General features: G+C 33.9%; 1 protein-coding gene and 1 long non-coding RNA gene across 9 annotated transcripts in view; one reads left to right on the top strand and one right to left on the bottom strand.

Annotated features, from left to right (window-relative positions):
- PDE4D (phosphodiesterase 4D) overlaps positions 1-20,401 on the bottom strand; it is a 1,915,283-nt gene that overhangs the window by 1,067,153 nt on the left and 827,729 nt on the right. For 2 of the 8 annotated variants that reach the window (XM_074282448.1, XM_074282449.1), the window contains exon 1: positions 18,501-19,310. The exons of the other annotated variants lie outside the window; for them this stretch is intronic. In XM_074282448.1, coding sequence (XP_074138549.1) covers positions 18,501-19,015 — 515 coding nt within the window. In that variant the 5' untranslated portion in view covers positions 19,016-19,310. Of the gene's footprint in view, positions 1-18,500; positions 19,311-20,401 lie in introns of those variants that run through there. 8 annotated transcript variants of the gene reach the window in all.
- LOC141551139 (uncharacterized) overlaps positions 19,541-20,401 on the top strand; it is a 33,070-nt gene continuing 32,209 nt past the window's right edge. Inside the window, exon 1 of the long non-coding RNA XR_012484791.1 lies at positions 19,541-19,759. This is a non-coding gene — a long non-coding RNA (uncharacterized LOC141551139). The remainder of the gene's footprint in view (positions 19,760-20,401) is intronic.

Genomic DNA, 20,401 nt, shown 5'->3' with positions numbered 1-20,401 from the left:
TCATCAAGCTTAAGAATAATGAGCATAAAACCAGTGATCAGTTTTACTTTTCACAAATATGATGCACCTTGATGCTAGAGAACCTTGGTCAGAACCCAGTAACATGCTAGTGCAGTAGAATGTATTCAAAAGAGGAGACTGTGCTTAAAATAAGATACAGGTACATAGGAAATTAGATAAACTATATAAAACAGCTGTGATTTATATTAACATCAGCAGCTTCTTTTATATAAATCAAGGCTCAAAACCCAGTGATCCACTAGAATGATATTTTGAGGGAATCTTCCTCTGTGTCTTCTCTTTAATTATCTCTAGTCACTCCAGTAAATATTTCCATTCTTATGATACTATTGGAAATTTTATCATATCAATTCTTTTCTCACATCATGAAGAGAAATTGAAATATATATATATATGGAGAGAGAGAGAGAGAGAGAGAGAGAGAGAGAGAGAGAGAGAGAGAGATTCTAATCTGCACTAGAAGGGAATGTTAGCTGCCATGGAAATATTCTTATTACTGAGAAAATCTTTATTTAATACCCTTAGAAGGACTGCACATAATATACTGATAACTTAACAGTGATAATATTTACGGAAGGAAAAATGACCTAATCATATTTCTTTTTTTCTTTTTCTTTCTACACTAGTAGTGGATTATCACCCATAAAAGATGGGGGGTCAAAAATCAGAATAGTTTGTGATAATAAATAAAATTTATAAGAAGTCTCCAAATGAATTTCGGATAAAAGAATTATAATTAAATCATATCTGTGCTAATTCTGCAAATTTATAAAGTGAAAATAGAAATGTTATCTCCTTATAATCCCATAGGACTTTGATTTAGTCACCAATTAATTTTGTAAAATCTTGTGAAGCAAATTGAGATTTTAGTTAAATCATAAATATGAAAAATCTCACATTCTGGTTTCTTTCTTTTCAACCAGAAGCTGGAATTTGTGTCAACTAAGGTAGAGGGAAAAAAACAAACAATTTATCATTACAATAAAATTTTAGCAGTAAAACAACACGGGGTCAGGTTTGGAGTCTACATCTATTCCATCCATGTTCACTTTCCTTTAGTCATTTAGCTCAGTTCTCAGATATTCAGAGGAGAAAAAGAATGGCTACAAATGTATCCTGAAATTTTCTCTTCCTTAATTTCCCTTGGTCAAGGTTACTGTTTGCATAAAATCTCTGAAATTGATATAAGACCTGGTGAGTCTCTGCTGAACCACAGCTTACTTTTGGGGACACAAGATAAGGACAACTTTCTTTCTCAAAGACTTTTCCTTAAAGCAATAATACAAAGAAGAATTAGTATTAAAATTATAGGTGTCTGGAATTTCTGAATAAAGCAAATAGCATTAAATGATTTGCCCAGGATTATAAAACAAGCATCTGAGGGCATATTTGAACTCAGAAAGATGGTCTTCTTGACTCCACACTTATTGCTCTCTATATTGCAACATCTTGCTAGTCCAATGGTACAAAAAAGGATTCAGCAATTGCCTATTGGGATAAATGGAAAATGATAATCACAAACAACATTAATAAATAAGCTTCATTCAATTTTTTATAAGAAGATAGTACCTTTATCACAGGGTAAAGAGTGTTTGGGAGTATTGGAAGGGCAAATAGTGTAAAGGAGCATAGAGATGGAGTTGAAGCAGACCTTGGAGACCACCTAGTCCAAAAACTTAATTTTATAGGTGAGGTAACTGAGGAAGTTAAGTGACTTGCCTAAGATCACACTGGAGGGCAGAGATAGAATATCAATTCAGTTCCTGTGGGTCAAAGTTCATTGGATCCTAATACAATAACTAATACAACATACTGTCCTTCAACCTAGTGGAGATTTCTAAAAGCCAGACATGTAGTTTGGATTTGACATAGTGATCAATAAGAAATCACAGTGGATTTTTGAGAAAGGAAAGCACACAATAATGACAGAATACAAAGCTTATAAATAGAATATACTGGACATGAGAAATTAGAGTTTGAGATGCTGCTGTATCAAATGATGACTATTAAAACAGAAGGCTCATTGGTCTTTACAATTTAATGAAATGATATGAAACATTTTTTGCCATTTTAAGAAATAGTTCAAAAAAGAAATCTAACAAAGTAATTTTGAAATCAGGAAAATGTTACCTCAGCTTTATCAACCAGAGTGTTTTATTTCAAACTTTGGGTCATGCTAATTTAAAAGGGCGAAAAATTGTTCAATGTGCTTTATCTAATGTAATTGATAACCTGTTCAAGGTGTCAGTCAGTGAAAAAAAAATGTATACTTTTATGCCATGAGACAAGATATTTTAAATTGTTTAGACCTTAATTTTTTTCCATTTATTCATAGTGTTAAATTTCTCACTGAAGACTAACTACAGAAATGCTTTTGTTTTTGCTGTTATGCTTTTATGGCTTTTAAATGTGACCTTTTTCCTAAGAGCCTCAAATCCCAGGGAGATTTCTCTTGTACTTGCCATTCAATCATTCATGCACATGATGCTTGAAGGGAAAAAAGGGAGAGGGGAAAAATGTCTATGTTAATTCTATTTGGATTTATCTGTTATCTATTTGAAATGTCCTTCAAAAATAAATGAAGGGCAGGATGATTGGGAGTGAGGTAGGTTAGTGACTAGTGGTGAAAGGGATAAAAGTGAATGGATATGAGAATATATATATACTCACACATACACACAGACACACACACATGTATAGATAGATAAATAGATAAAAGGTTCCATAAAAGGCAAACCATAGTTTGAATATATGCTATGGAGACTTTCTATAAATCTATGAAGACAAAGTAGGTCAATTTTCAAAATATCCAAAAAGGTTTCTTATTTAAAAGTTTGCCCTTTAAATACAGCAAAACCTTTGAGAAGCTATATAACAGAGTAACAAGAGAATCATCTCTTGGAGTGGAGTGGAAACAACAGAACTGGAGTTTTATTTCATATTTATTACCTATGTCTCCTAGGCTAGTAAGTCTCTGTGCCCCAAGTATATCATTTACAAAATGGGGATAATATGAAATTGCATTTCTGTAAGACATTAAATTTTAAAATATGCCTTAAATAATTCTCTCACTTCATCATCAAATATCCTTCTAAAGCAGAGGCTACAGGTATTATTCTTATTTTAAATATGTGGACATTTAAGATCAAAGAGTCTCAGTGACTTGGCAATAGTCACATGGATAGTAAATGTCCAAAATGGGATGTAAATTCAGCTCCTTCCTGACTCCAAAAATATCAGTAATTACCTCTATTTTCCATATCATAAGGTGGTTCTGTTATATCAATGAGTCATTAGCATTGGTAGATTTTAATCACCTGGTTACTTATATGACTTCAAGGTAAGTCATATACTGCTGTTTGACTTAATTTGAACCAAATAATCTTAGAAGAAAAATCACTCAAGTAGACAGGGGACAGCTGATTTAAGGAAATCCAATGACTTTGCTGCAATGAACCCTAGGACTTGCTCATCATAATGTTCTCATCACCACAAAACACAGGGAATAAAAAACCATTGCTACTGGGGAAAGATACAGCAATGACTCCACTGTCCTTGTCATTCCCACCCCAGTCTCACTCAGCCACAATTATTCCTTCAGTAGAATATCTGTTATCTATTTGAAATGTCCTTCAAAAGTAAATGAAGGGCAGGATGATTGGGAGTGAGGTAGGTTAGTGACTAGTGGTGAAAGGGATAAAAGTGAATGGATATGAGAATATATATATACTCACACATACACACAGACACACACACATGTATAGATAGATAAATAGATAAAAGGTTCCATAAAAGGCAAACCATAGTTTGAATATATGCTATGGAGACTCTATACTAGAGGGGTGAAGCATTATATAAAACTATAATGATCCCTTCATTACAGACCTTTAAGCCACATCATAAATAAATGACTTCCTTGGACCTTACAATTAAAGTTTTGATGTAAGACAGATGACAATCCCTGAGTCAATGTACTACTAACTATTTGGTACAATCTTATTTTTAACCTACCCATTTCTTGCTCCAATCAAAATAATATTTCTATGGTAGAATTTGACCATGTCACTCTGTTCCTCAAAAATATTCAATGGCTATTATTTCTAGAATAAAATATAAACTCATTGGCCCACCTTTTAAAATATCCTACAATCTGATCAGTATACTTTTCTAGTCTTATTTTCTAATATGTCCATTCCTGTACTACATTCTCATCAAACCAAATGACTAGTTTCTCCTGAAGTTTACATCCAGTTTTGTGTATTGCAAAAGCCATCTTTGCCATTTGGAATATATTCCATTCTTGCTTCAGGCTCCTAAAATCTTTATTTTCCTTCACAATTTCTCTGTCCAACCATTAAAAATGGTTCTCCTCCATGAAGTCTTCTTTGATCTTCCACCACCCTTAATCAATCAGGGTTGTTCTTTTTCCTCAAGTTTTCTTTGCTTACTTTGACAGTTTCCTCGACTCTATATTTCCTATCTTGAATTATAATTAATTGTGTACACATTTTATCTTTCAAATATCTAAAGACAAGAACTACATCTGCAATGTGTACCACAATGTCTTGCTTATAATAGGCACTTAATAATTGTTTGTCAAGCTGAGCTGAAGTGAAGATTAGACTCTTAAGTAAAATAATTGAAACAAAAATATTAAATATACAGGTAAATTGTTTAAAGATAGTTAAATTTTAGAAATAAATTGAAATGTGTACATATCTTTCCAAATGTATATATGCTTATGGAAGTAGCACACCTACTTATTCACATGCACACACAATTTACCAAAAATACCAAATCAGGTTTCATACAATATCAAACAGTAAAAATATTAAAGTATGCAGAATTTTCCTGGTTAAATATATAAGTAATAATATATAACTGGGTACATTCAATTAAAAAACTTATAAATACAGTAAAATGATACCCTCTGCAGTGGTCATTTTTAACAGGTAAATTGAGAGATATATTTTTGGCTAAAGTGACCCAGATAACCTCATGATGACATTTGAAGAAGTTGTTTCTATAGCATTTCCATTTGGGATCACTATCATTTGGAATTTACTTCTCTCCATTTTTGTTAGCAAATTTTATAATGGAATATAGATTCAAGATACTCATTAATTAACTATATCAAATATTTAAAGCTTAATGCTTAGACTCTAGTGCCATTTAAAGTCATAAAGAGGCTGTTAGGCTGGGTAGGTGCCAATTTCTATGTACGTAATTGATTCTCAGGAGTTCAGAATCTCTACACACACACACACACACACACACACACACACACACCATATTAAATAGTTGAACAGTTTTGGAAATTTCACTATAATTTTTATCAGGCCTTATAGTGAGCAAAACTGAACTTGAAGTGAAGTGTCAAATTGAGACTGGATCTGTGGGGAAACAAATCAAATGTTTCATTTAGACAATTCAGTCAATCAAGTCATCAATTCAGTTAAATAAAATGTACAATTAAGACAATGTTCCATCGAACTGAATTGCTTGACATGGATCCAATAGCCTTATGTAGAAACAACCCACACTAAATCAACAACTTGTATAAATCCAAGAGACAGAAATTATATGCTATGAAAGTTATGATTAGTTGTAGCTTAAGTGGTGACAGATGAAAATTGTACCTCTTTTCCCCACTTCAATCTGATGATTTGTAGATGAAATACATACTATGTGATAATTCATACATGTCTACAAACTTTTCTTTTTAAAAATGTCTTATTTTAAATGACAATCATTTTCAGATATGCTATTTGTGACCCAAAACACTCTTGTAACAAAGGTTAACTTTTTAACAAAACTAAATGGAAAATCAACTATATCTAGCAATATCTGTCACATTCCTTATCTACATAATTTCCATTCTTCCCCCTTTTCCCCATTACCTCTTTACCCAGGGAAGTGATTTATGTTTCATCATTTGTTCCCTGGAACCAAGATTTGTTGATGGATTTCATCTAAGTTTAGCTGCCTTTTAGTGTTACATAAACTTATATTCAGAAAAATAAACAAGGAAAAAAATGTGAACACAGAGCCAAAGTTTTATTTTTACTAATCCAATAGTATGTCTATCTTTTAAATATGATTTCCTTTTAATTAATAGCTTGGAAAACATTCCAATTTTTGGAACTTCTAACCACTTAGCTTAGTAATGCATTTCTTTTTTTTTGGGGGGGGCTTAGTAATGCATTTCACATCAGTGATTAAAACTAATTTCTACCTTATAATGTGATAGAGTTAAAACTAGAGTGTAATCTCCTTGTAAGCAGAGACTATTTCTAGTTTATCTCTACATTCTCTGTAGCACCTAGCAGTTTTTAACAGAGAAGACATACTATATTTGTTGAATTAAATTAAATCTTCTCTTCCATTCAACAAAAGAATTCATTATAAATCAACTAACCACGTGGTTATTAAGGGCAAAAAAACTAGGGTTAAAGAGTAAAAGATGCCAAACCAGAGATGTATTGATAATCTGCTGCACAGCTTTCTGTGTGCCTTCCTAAATCAGTCACACTATCAATAATAAATCAAACAAATGAAAGTTATCTGAGAAAGCATAATTACTCATGTCTTATAGGTACCACAAATTGTACTGTCTTTTAGTTCCATTATTGTTGCCAATGTTCTGAGGTGATTTTAACTAGGCTTTTAAGGATCTGGCCAAGAAAGCGACCTGAGTTCCAGCTTTTACTGCTGCCAGGTGCCAGCAGGTACCAGGTATTTTGGTATCTGTGAGTGTACAATCTGGCCATATTAGGACTGGTCTAAAACAGAAGTATAAAGGAAAAATAAAGAGAATCTTGATAATTTATAAATAAAATGTCAACTCTTTATTCATAAATCAATAACATGAAGTAATTAATAAATAAGATGAATGTGAAATACCTAGGAGAGAAAATTAACAAATAATGTTAAGCCTATTATTGAAAAACTCAGTAACTTAAAAATAATATATAACCAAATTAAAAAATATATAACCAGAACCCTGTCAGTCTAATATTCAATGACTTTATTATGAATGCCTCTATCAATTATATCCCTAACACTCAAATTTCTTTTTACTTTAGTTAATATACATACATAAACACATATATCTATATTCCAAGCAAAATAAGCATTTAGCTTATAGTTTTCCTTACTCTATTTGAAATATATTCTTTTGCCAAACTCATATTAATTGCTTATTTGTCAATTTATTATCTTCCCTCTCCTTCTCTTCCTTCCCTCTTTCTCTTTTCCTTCTCCACCCTGTCTCTCTCTCTTCCTCTCTCTTCTCTCTTTCTGTTTTTCTTTCTCCCTCTCTCTTTCCCTTCATCCTTTCCTCCTTCTGCTTTTCCTTCCACTTTTTCCTCTACTCTTCCCCCTTCTCCTCCCTCTCTCTTTTCTTTTAACTTCCTCTCTTTTCTTCTCTCATCATTTCCTCTTTCTCTTTGTCCTTCCTCTACATCAGCCTTTCTCTATTTCATCTGTCAAATTGCCTTCTTTCATGTTAGCTGTACATTCTACTTTTATAAGCTTTCTTTCCATTAAAATCCTGAACTGAATTACTAAATTGAGTTTTCTATACATTAAAACTGAGAGGTAAAGTTATATAGTTGTCTCAAATCTAAGAAGACTTGTGTTCAAATTCTGCCCCTGATACCTAGGCTGAATGACTTGGACAAATTATTTATCCCTTTAGTGCTGAAGGCTAGGCAACAGTATAAGACCAGAAGTTGCACAGAAAGTATTAATCCGCATTACTAGAGAAAGATCTCTCACAAGGAGATCTATAACAAGGGAAAGAACAGATCTAATCCCTATCCTTATCTAAATTAAAATCTATAGGTATTTCAAAATTATCTTATGCTATGATAATAAATTTTGTTCATTGATACAGAATTAACTGCTGAATTTCTTTGCAGCAACTCCACCTCCCTACTGTGGAGAGTGCCTCCCTAGGCTACCAGATATATTTCAATCACAGGTGTATTCGCACCTGATGACTCTCATACATGCCATCCTCATTCTTTCTTTAGTTATTTAACATCACAATATATAATAACAAATATTCAGGTAACCAAACATAGTAAAATTCTCATGAAATTAGAATAAATGATACTTTGTTACTCAAAACAAATAAAAATGATTCCAACACATAAATTGCAGTGTGATCCAGTTTATAATGCTTTGGAGCCTAATTGAATTCAAGACATTTAGGAAGTGACTGACTATATGGAATCTGGAACTGTTACATCTGGGGAATTGTTGACAAAATACTAAATATTCCCAGGCTTTTGAAAAGCTTATAGATAAACACATAGAAGAGCAATGATAATGGGAGAGAACCTGAAGAACTAAGAGGGGAGAGGGAAGGAAAGAGACAAAGTAGGCATCTGAGCTTGGTCTTAAGGAAAGATTAAGATTTGGGAAAAGATGGTAAGAAAACCTCTAGTACCACAGGATGGAAGTGTAAAATATATGTCTGGAAAAGAAGTTTGAGGTCAGATTATAAAAGGTCTTAAATAACAAATTGGGCAATTTGTATTTCATCCAAGAATCAATAGGGATCCACTCAAGGTCTTTAAGCCTGGAAAAAAAATGATTGAATCTCAAGGAGAGTCTGATCCTTTCCTAAAGTCAAATTATTAACAAGTATCTTAAAAAATAGTTCAGAAGTACTTCAAAGGTGAAGGATTTTTGGTGTGAAACACTGAATATGCCATTAGACATCATTGATACATTGGTTAATTTTGCTGAATTATTTCTCCCCACCCCAGTCTTTCTTTTTATTGTTACATTCTTACAAAAATGATTCTGGGGAGAGGTGAAGGAGGAGCATATTTGAAAATTAAGGTGACTAAAATATATCAAGGAAAAAAAACATCTTTTACTCTTTTAGCAAGAGAAAATTCCATCAACTTAAAATCTTGGCTACAGTAATAAAAATGAGAGATGGGAATTTTTGTCATCTCAAATATTTCTCATTTGTTAAGACTAAATCCTTTGCTAATTTGCTAGTTGACTAGAAACAATCTCCTAAATTTCATTGTTCATTAATGGCTGATATTGGAGACTATAAAGAAAGCTAGAAGGATCATTGGAATTGTATCTTTCAATTGAAGTTAAAAAATGTTTTTGATTAAGATGGGTTGGCTGGATTGATTATATACTTAGTACAAAATAGTGACTTAGGTTCCTCCTGTATTTTTCAGCATAGTTTCAATTTTGAAAAATGAGTTCTTTTTTTCTTTAATGACTATTAAAATATTATTGATATTCCAATAATATGGCAAATAGTAACTGAAAAAATCCAATCAGTGAATATTACATAAAAAGATCATAAATGATTATGAGTCACTAAAGAAAGAAAATCACAGGCTATAAAAATATCATCTTTACTCAAAAAACAGGCATTAAATTGTGGTAACATATGCTTCTGTAGTTAAGTACATAATGTGAACATAGACAGATTTATGATAGATTGGTAAAAGTTATATGTATGCACATGTATAGTGATGATAATTCCAAGTTACAATGTCTTGATTTATAATATCACTCTATGGACTAAGGTAAAACCTTAGATAATACTGTACTTTTTTTTAATTTGGAAAAATACGATTATTGAATGTAGTTGAAAAATAAATTGTTCACCACTTCATGAGCAATAAATGTCTGTTTTCATGTGGGATGTGTGTGTGTGTATGCTTGTGTTTAATATATGATTGACTAATAAATTAAGAAAGTATAAATTCCCTTCTTTGGAAGAAAAGAATGGACTTCCAGCTCTTAAAAGGAAGGAAAAAATATTTCTTAGCATAAAGTAAGGATGATCATTAATTGAAAATTGAAAAGGATTCAAAGAAACTATCTAATTCAATGGTTTCAACTAATAGTCTGTTAAAGATGAAAAATTGTGCTCCAGAGTTTAAGGAACCTGTCCAAAGTGAAGCAAATATTAAGTGGCAGATCCTTTGGTTCAAAAACTAGTGGCCTTTCCACTACACATGATCACAAGGCATTTTGAAAAATAATGAGAGTAGAGTTGATATCTTTTAATTACATTGGAATGACTGATCCTAAGTTATAAGATATAACCATTATATAATTTTCAGTTTACAGAGATGGTATTCTTTGGGCAGGATGAGAAATTATTTAACCCCTGACATATGCCTAAATCCTTGTGATAATGAGTTATGTTAATAAAAGTTTTACTAAACTTATCTTTCAAATTTTTCCATATTTTATCTAGCCTATGAATGCTCCTGTGCTATAGAGGAATGCTCAATAGCTAGGATTATGGCCATTCTTCTGGGACCTCATTTTCTGAGACCAAATAATATTGAGTGAATGAGATGTGAGGGAGATAAATAAGTGGCAATACCAATAAAAGATCATAAGAATGTATGTACACTATTTATAAACCAATTTTTTTAATCTCATTCTTCATGTGACAAGATTTCTATACCTCTACTGAATACTGTACTTTTTGAGTCTTTTTAATTTAACTGAATAAAAGAAGGATTGATATCTGAGACTGTCAAGATATGCTGTCTGTGGTTAGTAGAAGCAACATATCATGGTGTCACGTTTATTGATTAAAAAAAATAATAAGTTGCTATTATATTAGAGCATGAATAATTAGCTTAATTAGCAAAATCAGAATAATTTATAAAAATGCAAAACAAATTTCTGACTGGTGCTTTGTTCATTTATTATTTTCAGAAGTTCTCTAAATTATAACTTAAAAAGTACAATGAAACATTTAAAGAGTTAGTGAGAAAATAATAACTTCCTAGTTATATATAATTGCTGTAACCAATCATTTTTAGGTGAGGAGCAAATGTTAGGAAATGTGCAATGAAAGATGAGACACCTTGAGACTGATGCTTGGTAAGGGTGTGAGCTACACAAGAGCTGAACATATTTCAAGATAACTACTGATAGTGGAGATAAGGGAAGGAAGTTCCTGAAGTTTCCAATTTTAATCATTCTTGATAAATAAGAGTGAAATCTTTTTATTTAACTAAGTTTTCTAAGTTGGTACTGAGTTATTCATAGCTGCTAAGATTATACATTCTATTAGCACACTCCAAACCTGTTTAGTAACTTAGGACAAAGTCCCATTTTTTTTTTTCCTAAATAGGGTTTCATTACAAAAGAATTGTACTAAATTCACAAGAATCATACATATGGAACTATTTTATGGGTGAGAAAATATATTTGATTCTCTTTTTATACTTCTAAACAATACACAAAATAATCTTTATGATTATGTCCTGAAATATCAAAAGATTTATCTCATGTAGATTTAGTACCTTTTCCAGATAAATAAATAGATTTAGGTGTCCTTTCCTTATTCATCAAAATATCACCGTATCTCAAGTGTTTTCCAACCTTCTGCAGCCCATGACATGGGTAAGAAGTTATAAACACATCAAGATAACAGTAAGGAGCTTGTTAGACCAATGGAAAAGTAACATACTCTTCAATATAAACAATTTGGGATAATGAAATTCTTTATTACATAATAGGAGACAATCTTGCTTCATTAAAATGTATAATGCAAGCATAATTACATTTGGATATGTACATATTTGTTAACTATCTCTAAGATATTAACAATAATTTCTTCCTTCTTAAAACAAACTTTATTCATTTTCCAAATTTTACTTTCAACAATGTCTATTATTTTGTGACTGATGTTTCACTTGGATTCTGCTTAAACTATAGAGTGACATGTTTGTAGATGTGGCCTCCCTGGAAAATCTTTAGATAGGTGACACGGTTGATAGAGAACTGAATCTAGAGTTGGAAGGACCCAAGTTTAAATCCAGCCTCATATAATTACTAGCTGTGTGACTTTGGTGAATTATTTATTTATTGTATTTTAATTTTATTTTAATTTTTGATACACATTACTTCATAAATAATGTTGGGAGAGAAAAATTAGAGCAAAAGGGAAAAACCAAAGGAAAGAGGAAAACAGAAAAAAAAAGAAATGAACATTAGCATGTGTTGATTTTTATTCAATATCTATTGTTGTTGTTGTTTTTCTGGATATAGATGGCATTTTCCGTCCAAAGACTACTGGGATTGCTTTGGATCACTGAACCACTAAGAAAAATCAAGTCTTTCATAATTGATCATCACACATTTGTGCTCTTACTGTGTTCAACGTACTCCTGGTTTTACTCACCATCAGTTCATGTAAGTCTTTCCAGGCCTTTCTAAAATCAGCTTGTTCATCATTTTATAGAACAATAATATTCCATTATCTTCATATATCACAACTTAATCAGCCATTCACCAATTGATGGTCATCTACTTATTTTCTAATTCTTTGCTATCACAAAAAGCTGCTACAAAAATTTTTGCATATTGGGTCCTTTTCCCTCCTTTTTTATTTCTTTGGGATACAGACCAAGTAGTGGGTGAAATGGTGTGCACAGTTTGATAGCCCTTTGGACATAGTTCCACAATGCTATCCAGAGTGGTTGGATGTTTCACAACTCTACCAACAATGCACTGGGGTCTCTGGTGAGTAATTTAATTCCAGTTTGCCTCAGTTTCAATAATAAAATTTGATATTAATTAGAAAGTGCTTTTCACAATACCTGGCACATAACAAACTTTATTTAATGTATGCTGTCATCATGAACATCAATTATTCCAAATACTAAGAGATTTCAGAGACAGATAAAAAAATGAAATGATTGAATAAGCTATAATAAATAATGAGGAGGTAAATTTCAAAATAAACCTAGAAAGACTTACATGAACTAGAGCTGAGTGAAGTAAGCAGATCTAGAATTTTATAACCAGTAACAGCCAAACTATGCAATGAACAACCATGATTCCCTTCCTCTCTTCAGCAATACAACAATCCAAGACAATTCCAAAAGACTCCTTTTGGAAAATGCTATTCACATTCAGAGAAAAACCAAAGAGTATGCAGATCATAGCATATTATTTTCACTTTTGTGGGGGTTTTGTGTGTTTTCCCCTTTTGTTCTGTCTTTTTTTAACAACATGATTAAAGTGGAAATGTGTTTACCTTGACTATAAATGTATAACCTATATTAGATTGCCTACTTACTGTGTTGGGGAAGAGAAAAAGAAGGGACACGAATTTGGAATTCAAAATCTTATAAAAATGAATACTGAAAACTATCTTTACATGTAATTGGAAAAGATATAATGCTATTTGCCAAAAGAAAATTAAAATAGTGAATGTTAAAAGATGGTTCTGTAGCAAGCAGGGCTGAAGAAAACTAGAGTCTTTATGAGACAATACAGTATCACAGCATGATTAGAAAATAGAAGTCTACAAAATATCAGGACAAACAAACACCTGGATTAATCAATTATTTTAAAAAGTCAATCAACAATGGTATTATGCAAATTATTCATTTGACTGATTAAATCTATATAATGTAAATTTATATCTTCTAATTTAATCTTGTGGGAATTTGCTAATTTAACAATCTTATAGACAGTCGGTCTACCCATTTTTACTCTGTCTAAGTCCATTTAGCCTGCAATATACACACAAATTGTAATGTAATTTAACTTTTGACTTAGGCTGTTATTTTCCAATAGTAGCATTTTAATAGTGTTTTAAGATTTCAGTACATTTTTCAGTCAATAACTCTGTGAGGCAAATAATAGGAGTATCATTATCCCCTGGAATGGAGGCAGAGAGACTCTGACAAGCACAGCAAGCCAGTACTGGAGACAGAAGTACAATTCACAAGTCTTATTCTAAGATTCATACTCTTTCCAGTATATGTTTTTCTTAATACCTAAGCAATAGATTTAAAGAAAAGGAATTAAAAACAAAAAGATAGCAAATCAAAACCAGAAATTTATTTTCATAAATGGTATAGATAAAATTTGAACAGATCAGTTTTTAATCGGTTATGTGTATATATGTGTGTGTATGTGTGTCATTGTATATACTGGGATATAGGTTACATATTAAAAACAATTCTCATTGGAAAGTTTTTTGACAACATGGAGAAGACAATATTCTACAGAAAAAAATGTCAATCATTTAAATAGTTTAACAATATTGTTGTCTAATAAGTTTTCCTTGTAATTATATATGGCCTCTTGAAAAGTCTAAAAGTATATAATTAAGAAAACACTCAAAAATTGACATGGGATTTAATGCATAGAAATACTTTTTCAGATAAATGAGAAAATTTCTCTTCAAAAATATCTAACTCAAGTGCCATCTTTTTTGGTTTGCATTTCTTTTACCTAGAAATTTAGGAAGGAAATCTAGGAAGTATTACATTTGGAGAATTGTTGGCACTATTTGGTATCCCAATATGAATGTTATACTTTAGAATTTGATTCCTTAGGGGTTTTTCAAAATATTCATCATTATTTTTAATGAAGAAAAAGTAATCATAAAGATAAAAGTCAAAAAACAGATTCATAGTCTATCTATAAAATAACCAGAAACTCATTTAATTTGGTTAACTCCATTAAAGGTCTGATCAATTCTAAGGAAATACTTAGCAAACTGATTATTTAATACAATCTAAGTTCAAAATATAGTGTCCAACAGATTTATTCATGTTTTAATGGAGCAAATATGTTTCATATCACCAAAATTTATTTTTTTAAAATTTCATTTACAACTGAGCTTAAAAACTTGAAGCCTATATTTCTAGATAGATAACTTTGAACATAAGATTTCCTTAAACTGTCTTCATTTATTACAACATCTAAAGTATTATTTATAGGAATAAGTGAAGGTTGTCTGCTGTTTATAAGAATTATTACATTTATATTAAATTTTCCATACTGATATTTGAAGTTAAGATTATATCTTTTTAATCAATCTGTTCCACATAACAAAATATAGATGTTTTCAGAAGACACAGCAATAACTTCTGCAAATACTTCCATAGTGGCTGGAAACGGCTATCTTTTTTATTATAGTTGTAGTATACAGCTTAAAAATAAGGGGAAAGCATCTTTTAAATGAATATCCACAGGAAATCAGCCAATCTTTCCATGAGGAATTTTCAGAGACATTAATTGGATGGACAGCTGAAATCTACAAATTGAATAGTATGATTAAAATATTTGTTAATAAAAGTATACTCTTTCTTGTTTATTTGGAAGGTCACTGCAAACAAGATGAATGAATCCCACCACTTCTGATTCCCTTGAATGCTTTAAAAATATATAAATGAATTACAAAAGAACATTACTTTTAAAAGGTATTCATGCTCTAACAGAATGCACAACCCTGTTGTACCAGCTGGGAATTATGCTGAAAGTTAAAAGCTATCAAAGCTTTACAAAGCTGTACTGCCTGTCATTTTTTGAATATCTCCAAATGTTTAAGGCTAATTTGGGTTTTACATTCTGAGGTTCCAATCAGAATAAGCTCCATGTTTTGTTTTGTTTTGGGTTTTTTTTTTGCATTTCCTGAGATCATTAATAAGTACAATTTCTATGAACTTCCTGGCACCATTTATTTTAGAAAATTGTTTATTTAAAGCTGTTCTGTTCTCTTACAATCAGGAAAAAGTAAACATTAGATGCACTGGTAGAAAATATATGTGGAAAGTAAGCAATAGAGGCACTGGTAGAGAATATATGTTAAAAACGTAAGTGATAGGGAGAATTTCATTCCCAAAGATGTTCAATTTGGACAGTAGTGAGCTCTAAAATCCACATTATCACCTATATCTAAATGTTAATGTATAGCATGAATTTTTATTGACTATGAAACTTCAAAATTAAAGACATCTTTAATTAGCCATTATATATAAACCTATATAAAAGCAAAGTGAATTCAAATATTTAAAATGTCATAATATGTATCTTAATTAACATAAGTTTCCTTATTTGGGCTTGCCTCAAATATATCCTTTTCTTTGAAAATGAAACCAATAAAGACCACACACAATGAATCAATATTTAAATTTTTAATCATACTGAATTATAATGAACATATATAAAGAGCTTAAAAAGGTAAATAATGCCTATTTTTAGTGGCTGATAACATTATCCTCATTTTATAAATAAGGATTTTGTATCACTCACCTACTTAATTTTCAGAGGTAGACTTTGGTGCCAGGCCTTACCTTATTTCCCCCTATAAAAGGCTACCTCCCCATAAACTAATGTACTAAGTTTCTGTGTAATTCACATAAAAATACAATCCCTATTTTGTGTCAGTGGCCTTAAATCCTTTATGCTAGGTTTTCAAAGCTGACTCTATTCTTCAAGATAGCTGTAAAGACCTAAATAACATAACACTCAGGCATTAATGGTACCCTTGCTTCTGGAAACAAAAAAAAGTTTAGCTCATTTTAGGGTGCTGCAGGGACAAATCCAAAAGTCAAACTTCTGCTTTAGTTTAAGAATTTCTTAAAATCTTTCTAATATTCCAAATGGAAACTGATCTGGTTGAACTCTTGCATAAGAGAAAAGTACACCACAATATTGAATACCAAAGGGAAATAATGACGTCATGATCAAGGTCATGTATCCTGAAGGAGCTCAGAGAAAGTGTTTGTGTGTGTGTGTGTGTGTGTGTGTGTGTGTGTGTGTGTGTGTGTGTGTGTCCTGCAAGGAAGGAGGAGGGACCTATATAAGGATAAGGAAGGGAAACCTGTGAGTTGGCGAACAAGCTCAAATTTTTTGCTAGATTCTATTATCTTTTGAGTAAACAACATTCATACAGACGCACATATTTACATACATATACTCAGTATTACAAACATCCAATAAATCTGAGCTAGTGCACATCTGAGATTGAGATGCACATAATAGTCTGAGCTTTCCACATTTCTGTCTCAATTCAAATTACATATTTGATGCTTTACCCCAGACCTGTATTTGAGCCATTTACCCACAGATTCATTCTGGATTGCTACAGGGCAAGTGAGAATTAATTAATTTCCTGAGGTCTGGAATAAAGAAGTAAGAAGAGGATTTTTGCTTTGCTAATAAAAGCCATTCATGTTCAAAGGTGGACTCTTCACTCCATCCCCATTTCCACTTCCAAACCTGTTAGGAAAATGAACCCATTTTCTCCTAGAGTTCAGTGACCTTTCAAGTTAACTAGTTCCTTCCAATATTCACTTCCTTTTAAAAATAGCCTTGTTACAACTCTTTTAGCATATACATGCCTTCCTCTTCTTTCAGATAATTTTACTTTCTTTCAGAGGAAACTGTAATTGAATAACCAAAAACTGTCTGTTGCTAATCTTGGTGTCTGTTTCTACTTCTTCTCTTATATATTTTTTTCTTTTCCTTCCTTCCTTCCTTCCTTCCTTCCTTCCTTCCTTCCTTCCTTCCTTCCTTCCTTCCTTCCTTCCTTCCTTCCTTCCTTCCTTCCTTCCTTCCTTCCTTCCTTCCTTCCTTCCTTCCTTCCTTCCTTCCTTCCTTCCTTTTCTCCTCTCCCTTTTCTCTTCTCTCCTCTCCCCTTTCCCATCTCTCCTCTTTCCTTTCCCCTTTCCCTCCTTTCCTCTCTCTCTGTCTCTCTTGCTGTCTGTCTCTGTCTCTCTGTCTCTCTCTCTCTCCTCCTCCTCTCTCTCCCTCTCTTCCCTTTTCTCTCCTCTCCTTCTCTTTTTCTCTCTCTCTTCCCCTCCCTTTCCCCCTCTCTCTCTTCCTCTCTCTTGATCTGGCTCTCTAGCTCTCTCTCCCTCTTACACACACACACACACACACACACACACACACACACACACACACACACACACCCCTGAACACAGAACAGTCTTCACTGCAGCAGCCTGCCAACTAAAAAACACCCTTTCCTGAGAATTGCTGAGCATTTCCCTCTAACTCTTCAAGTCACCCACGTGTTTCGTTCTTCCTTTCACCATTTCATTTACTTTTCCAACTTGTCAAAGAGAAACTTGAGTTTCATTCTTTGGTCTCTAATTCTAGCTCCAGCTTGCTTTTATCCTACTGCTCTTGCCCCTTCCTCACTGAACAGACTAAGGAGGTAACTCTAAACAGTTTCGTTTCCTCCTCTCCCCCCATCATTGGAACACAGCTAATTTCAAGCCCTCACCTCACCAGATATCCAGGCTTGTTCCCCTAGCTCCTAATCTATTTGGTGTAGGGAGGAGTCCAACTCTTTCTAACCCAGAGATAGATGAGAGATCTAGGAGAAGGGGGTGGGGAACACAGAAAATTGGGAGGGAAGATAACATTTTAAAGACATTCTTGAGGAAGTGTTAAATAAATAGTCACAACTACATCCTCACTAGATTCATACTTAAAATCAAGGACAGACTTTCCACACCCTTCTCCTGCCAGGCTATCCTCTTAACCTCACCCCCATAATTTCTGTCAAAAGGCTTCAAGAGCGCAAGATAAACAACTACAACTAGAGATGGGACTCTCAAAAGAAAATTCCATGGGGATCTTGTTTAGGGGAGGAAGAGGGCAAGAGGGAAAAGGTTCCAGGGGTACTGAAATAAAGAAGAAATTCCACTCACCGTCTCAGTCCCTGAAATGAGGAGGGCCAAGACATTCTGGATTTTTTTAAGCCTGGTCGGTGTCCCGTCTCCACCGCATAGGATGCACGATCCATGGTTCTGCAGTACAAGTAGCGCTCCGTATCGGAGTAGCCCCTGTGCCTGACCCTACTGGAGCCACTGCTGCCCCCGTAGCGGCCCCGAGTAGCCACTGGAGGTGGTGGTGGCGGTGGCGGTGGCAGAGGAGGTGGTGGAGGTGGAGGTGGCTGCTGCTGCTGCAAGGGGCACTGGGGCTGGGGTTGGACTTGGGACTGGGGTTGAGACTGGGACTGGGACTGGGGTAGAGGCGGAGGTGGAGGATGGTGGTGGTGAGGAGGCAAGAGGCGGAATTGATGTTGCCGGAGCTGGTATTGATAGTGCTGTTCATGTCTCCACAGATGTTTGGGGGCTTTCAGTGTGGCCCCACCACCGGTCCCGTCGCTGCCCTCGTTGCCACTGCCAGCCTGAGCTGGCACACTGCTGCCCTCTGCCTCCATTCTCTCTCTCGGTCTCTGGGTTGCTTCTGCTAAGCTTGGTGGACCTGGCTGTCGGGTGCGCCTCTGAGAATCTGCTGCTCCTGCTTCACTGGCTGCTTCTGGATGAAAGAGCCTGAAAAAGCTGAGCTCTCCACTGCAAGCCACAAGAGACCGTACCAATCAGTCCCTGAAAAGATGGAACTCTAAGAGAGAACTCCAGGACCAGGAGGGAGTATAAAAGAGGCTTCCGATCCAAAGAAGTGGTGGCTGAGTGAAGCTGTGAGGTTTTCCAAGTCAGACAGTGAGGCGTGTGGAGCTGTGTTCCTTTCCCTAAGGGTTCCCCCTTCCTTCCTTAGGCGGTGCTGCTGCTCCGGGAGCCTTAGCAGTTTGAAGCAGCAGGAGCAGCAGCGCCAACATTGGCTGCTGGTAATCTCCTCTACAATCCAGAAAGCCTGAACCCCAGAGCGCAGGAGCTGCTGAAAAGTTGGACAGCTCCCACCTCTTTAGACCAAGCTATTTGTCTCTCTCTAAAACCTCTTCAGCCAGTCAGGAATAAGACTTGTCCTCCTGGTCCTTTCCCAGCTTCACCATCATCCCCCGCCCCCTTCCCTTAATCACCTCACGCCCCGGAGACTTCCTCTTCACCTCTGTTTTGCTCAGTCTGCCTGAAGAAATTCGATTTGCTGGTTCTTAGCGTCTTCCAATGTTCTCCATTCTTGGACTCCAAATGGAAAGAAGATTACAATGGCTAAATTTCTCAAAAAGGTATGTGTATGTCTTGGAGAAAATTGACCGTAGGTCAAGACCCAATATCAGGGTTAATTTTGTTTCTTCCTCTGACACGCGATTATTATTATTATTATTATTATTATTATTATTATTATTATTATTATTATTATTATTTTAGAGCTTTCCCATAGCAGATTAAAAAATAAAAGTACTCTCAGATTAAAATTTTGCTCTTGCTGATGGTTACTTCCCCTTCTGTTGGCGCTATGATTAAGGTCTCCAGGAGTAATCCTGGCTAAGAATCAAGGCAAGGAGGTTTAATTATAGTGCCACTTCTGAGCTTCCAGTCAGAGTTAAAGTTGGAACACCTTTTCCATTATAAATTCCTGGTTATCAGTGGTTTGTACAGTAAATGTCTGCCTGCAATTTACCTTTCTACCACTTCCAGCAGAAACACAGAGCTCTATTACCAAGTTTTAAAAACATATTTACTTCTAAGGGTGCATTGAAGGTGGATGAAGTGATGGATTGGAATTATACTTGAAATTTCATTATACTTTTAGAATATCAACAACTTCAAATTTGAAACTCTACTGTGTGTGTTACTTCACTTAGACTTGTTTTTAGAAACAAATCCAGGTATTTAAAAATCAAATTACCCAACTACCTTCAGTTCTG

This window comes from Sminthopsis crassicaudata, chromosome 1, assembly GCF_048593235.1.
Source record: "Sminthopsis crassicaudata isolate SCR6 chromosome 1, ASM4859323v1, whole genome shotgun sequence".
Taxonomy (NCBI): domain Eukaryota; kingdom Metazoa; phylum Chordata; class Mammalia; order Dasyuromorphia; family Dasyuridae; genus Sminthopsis; species Sminthopsis crassicaudata.
This window is presented reverse-complemented; position numbering and strand designations above follow the sequence as displayed.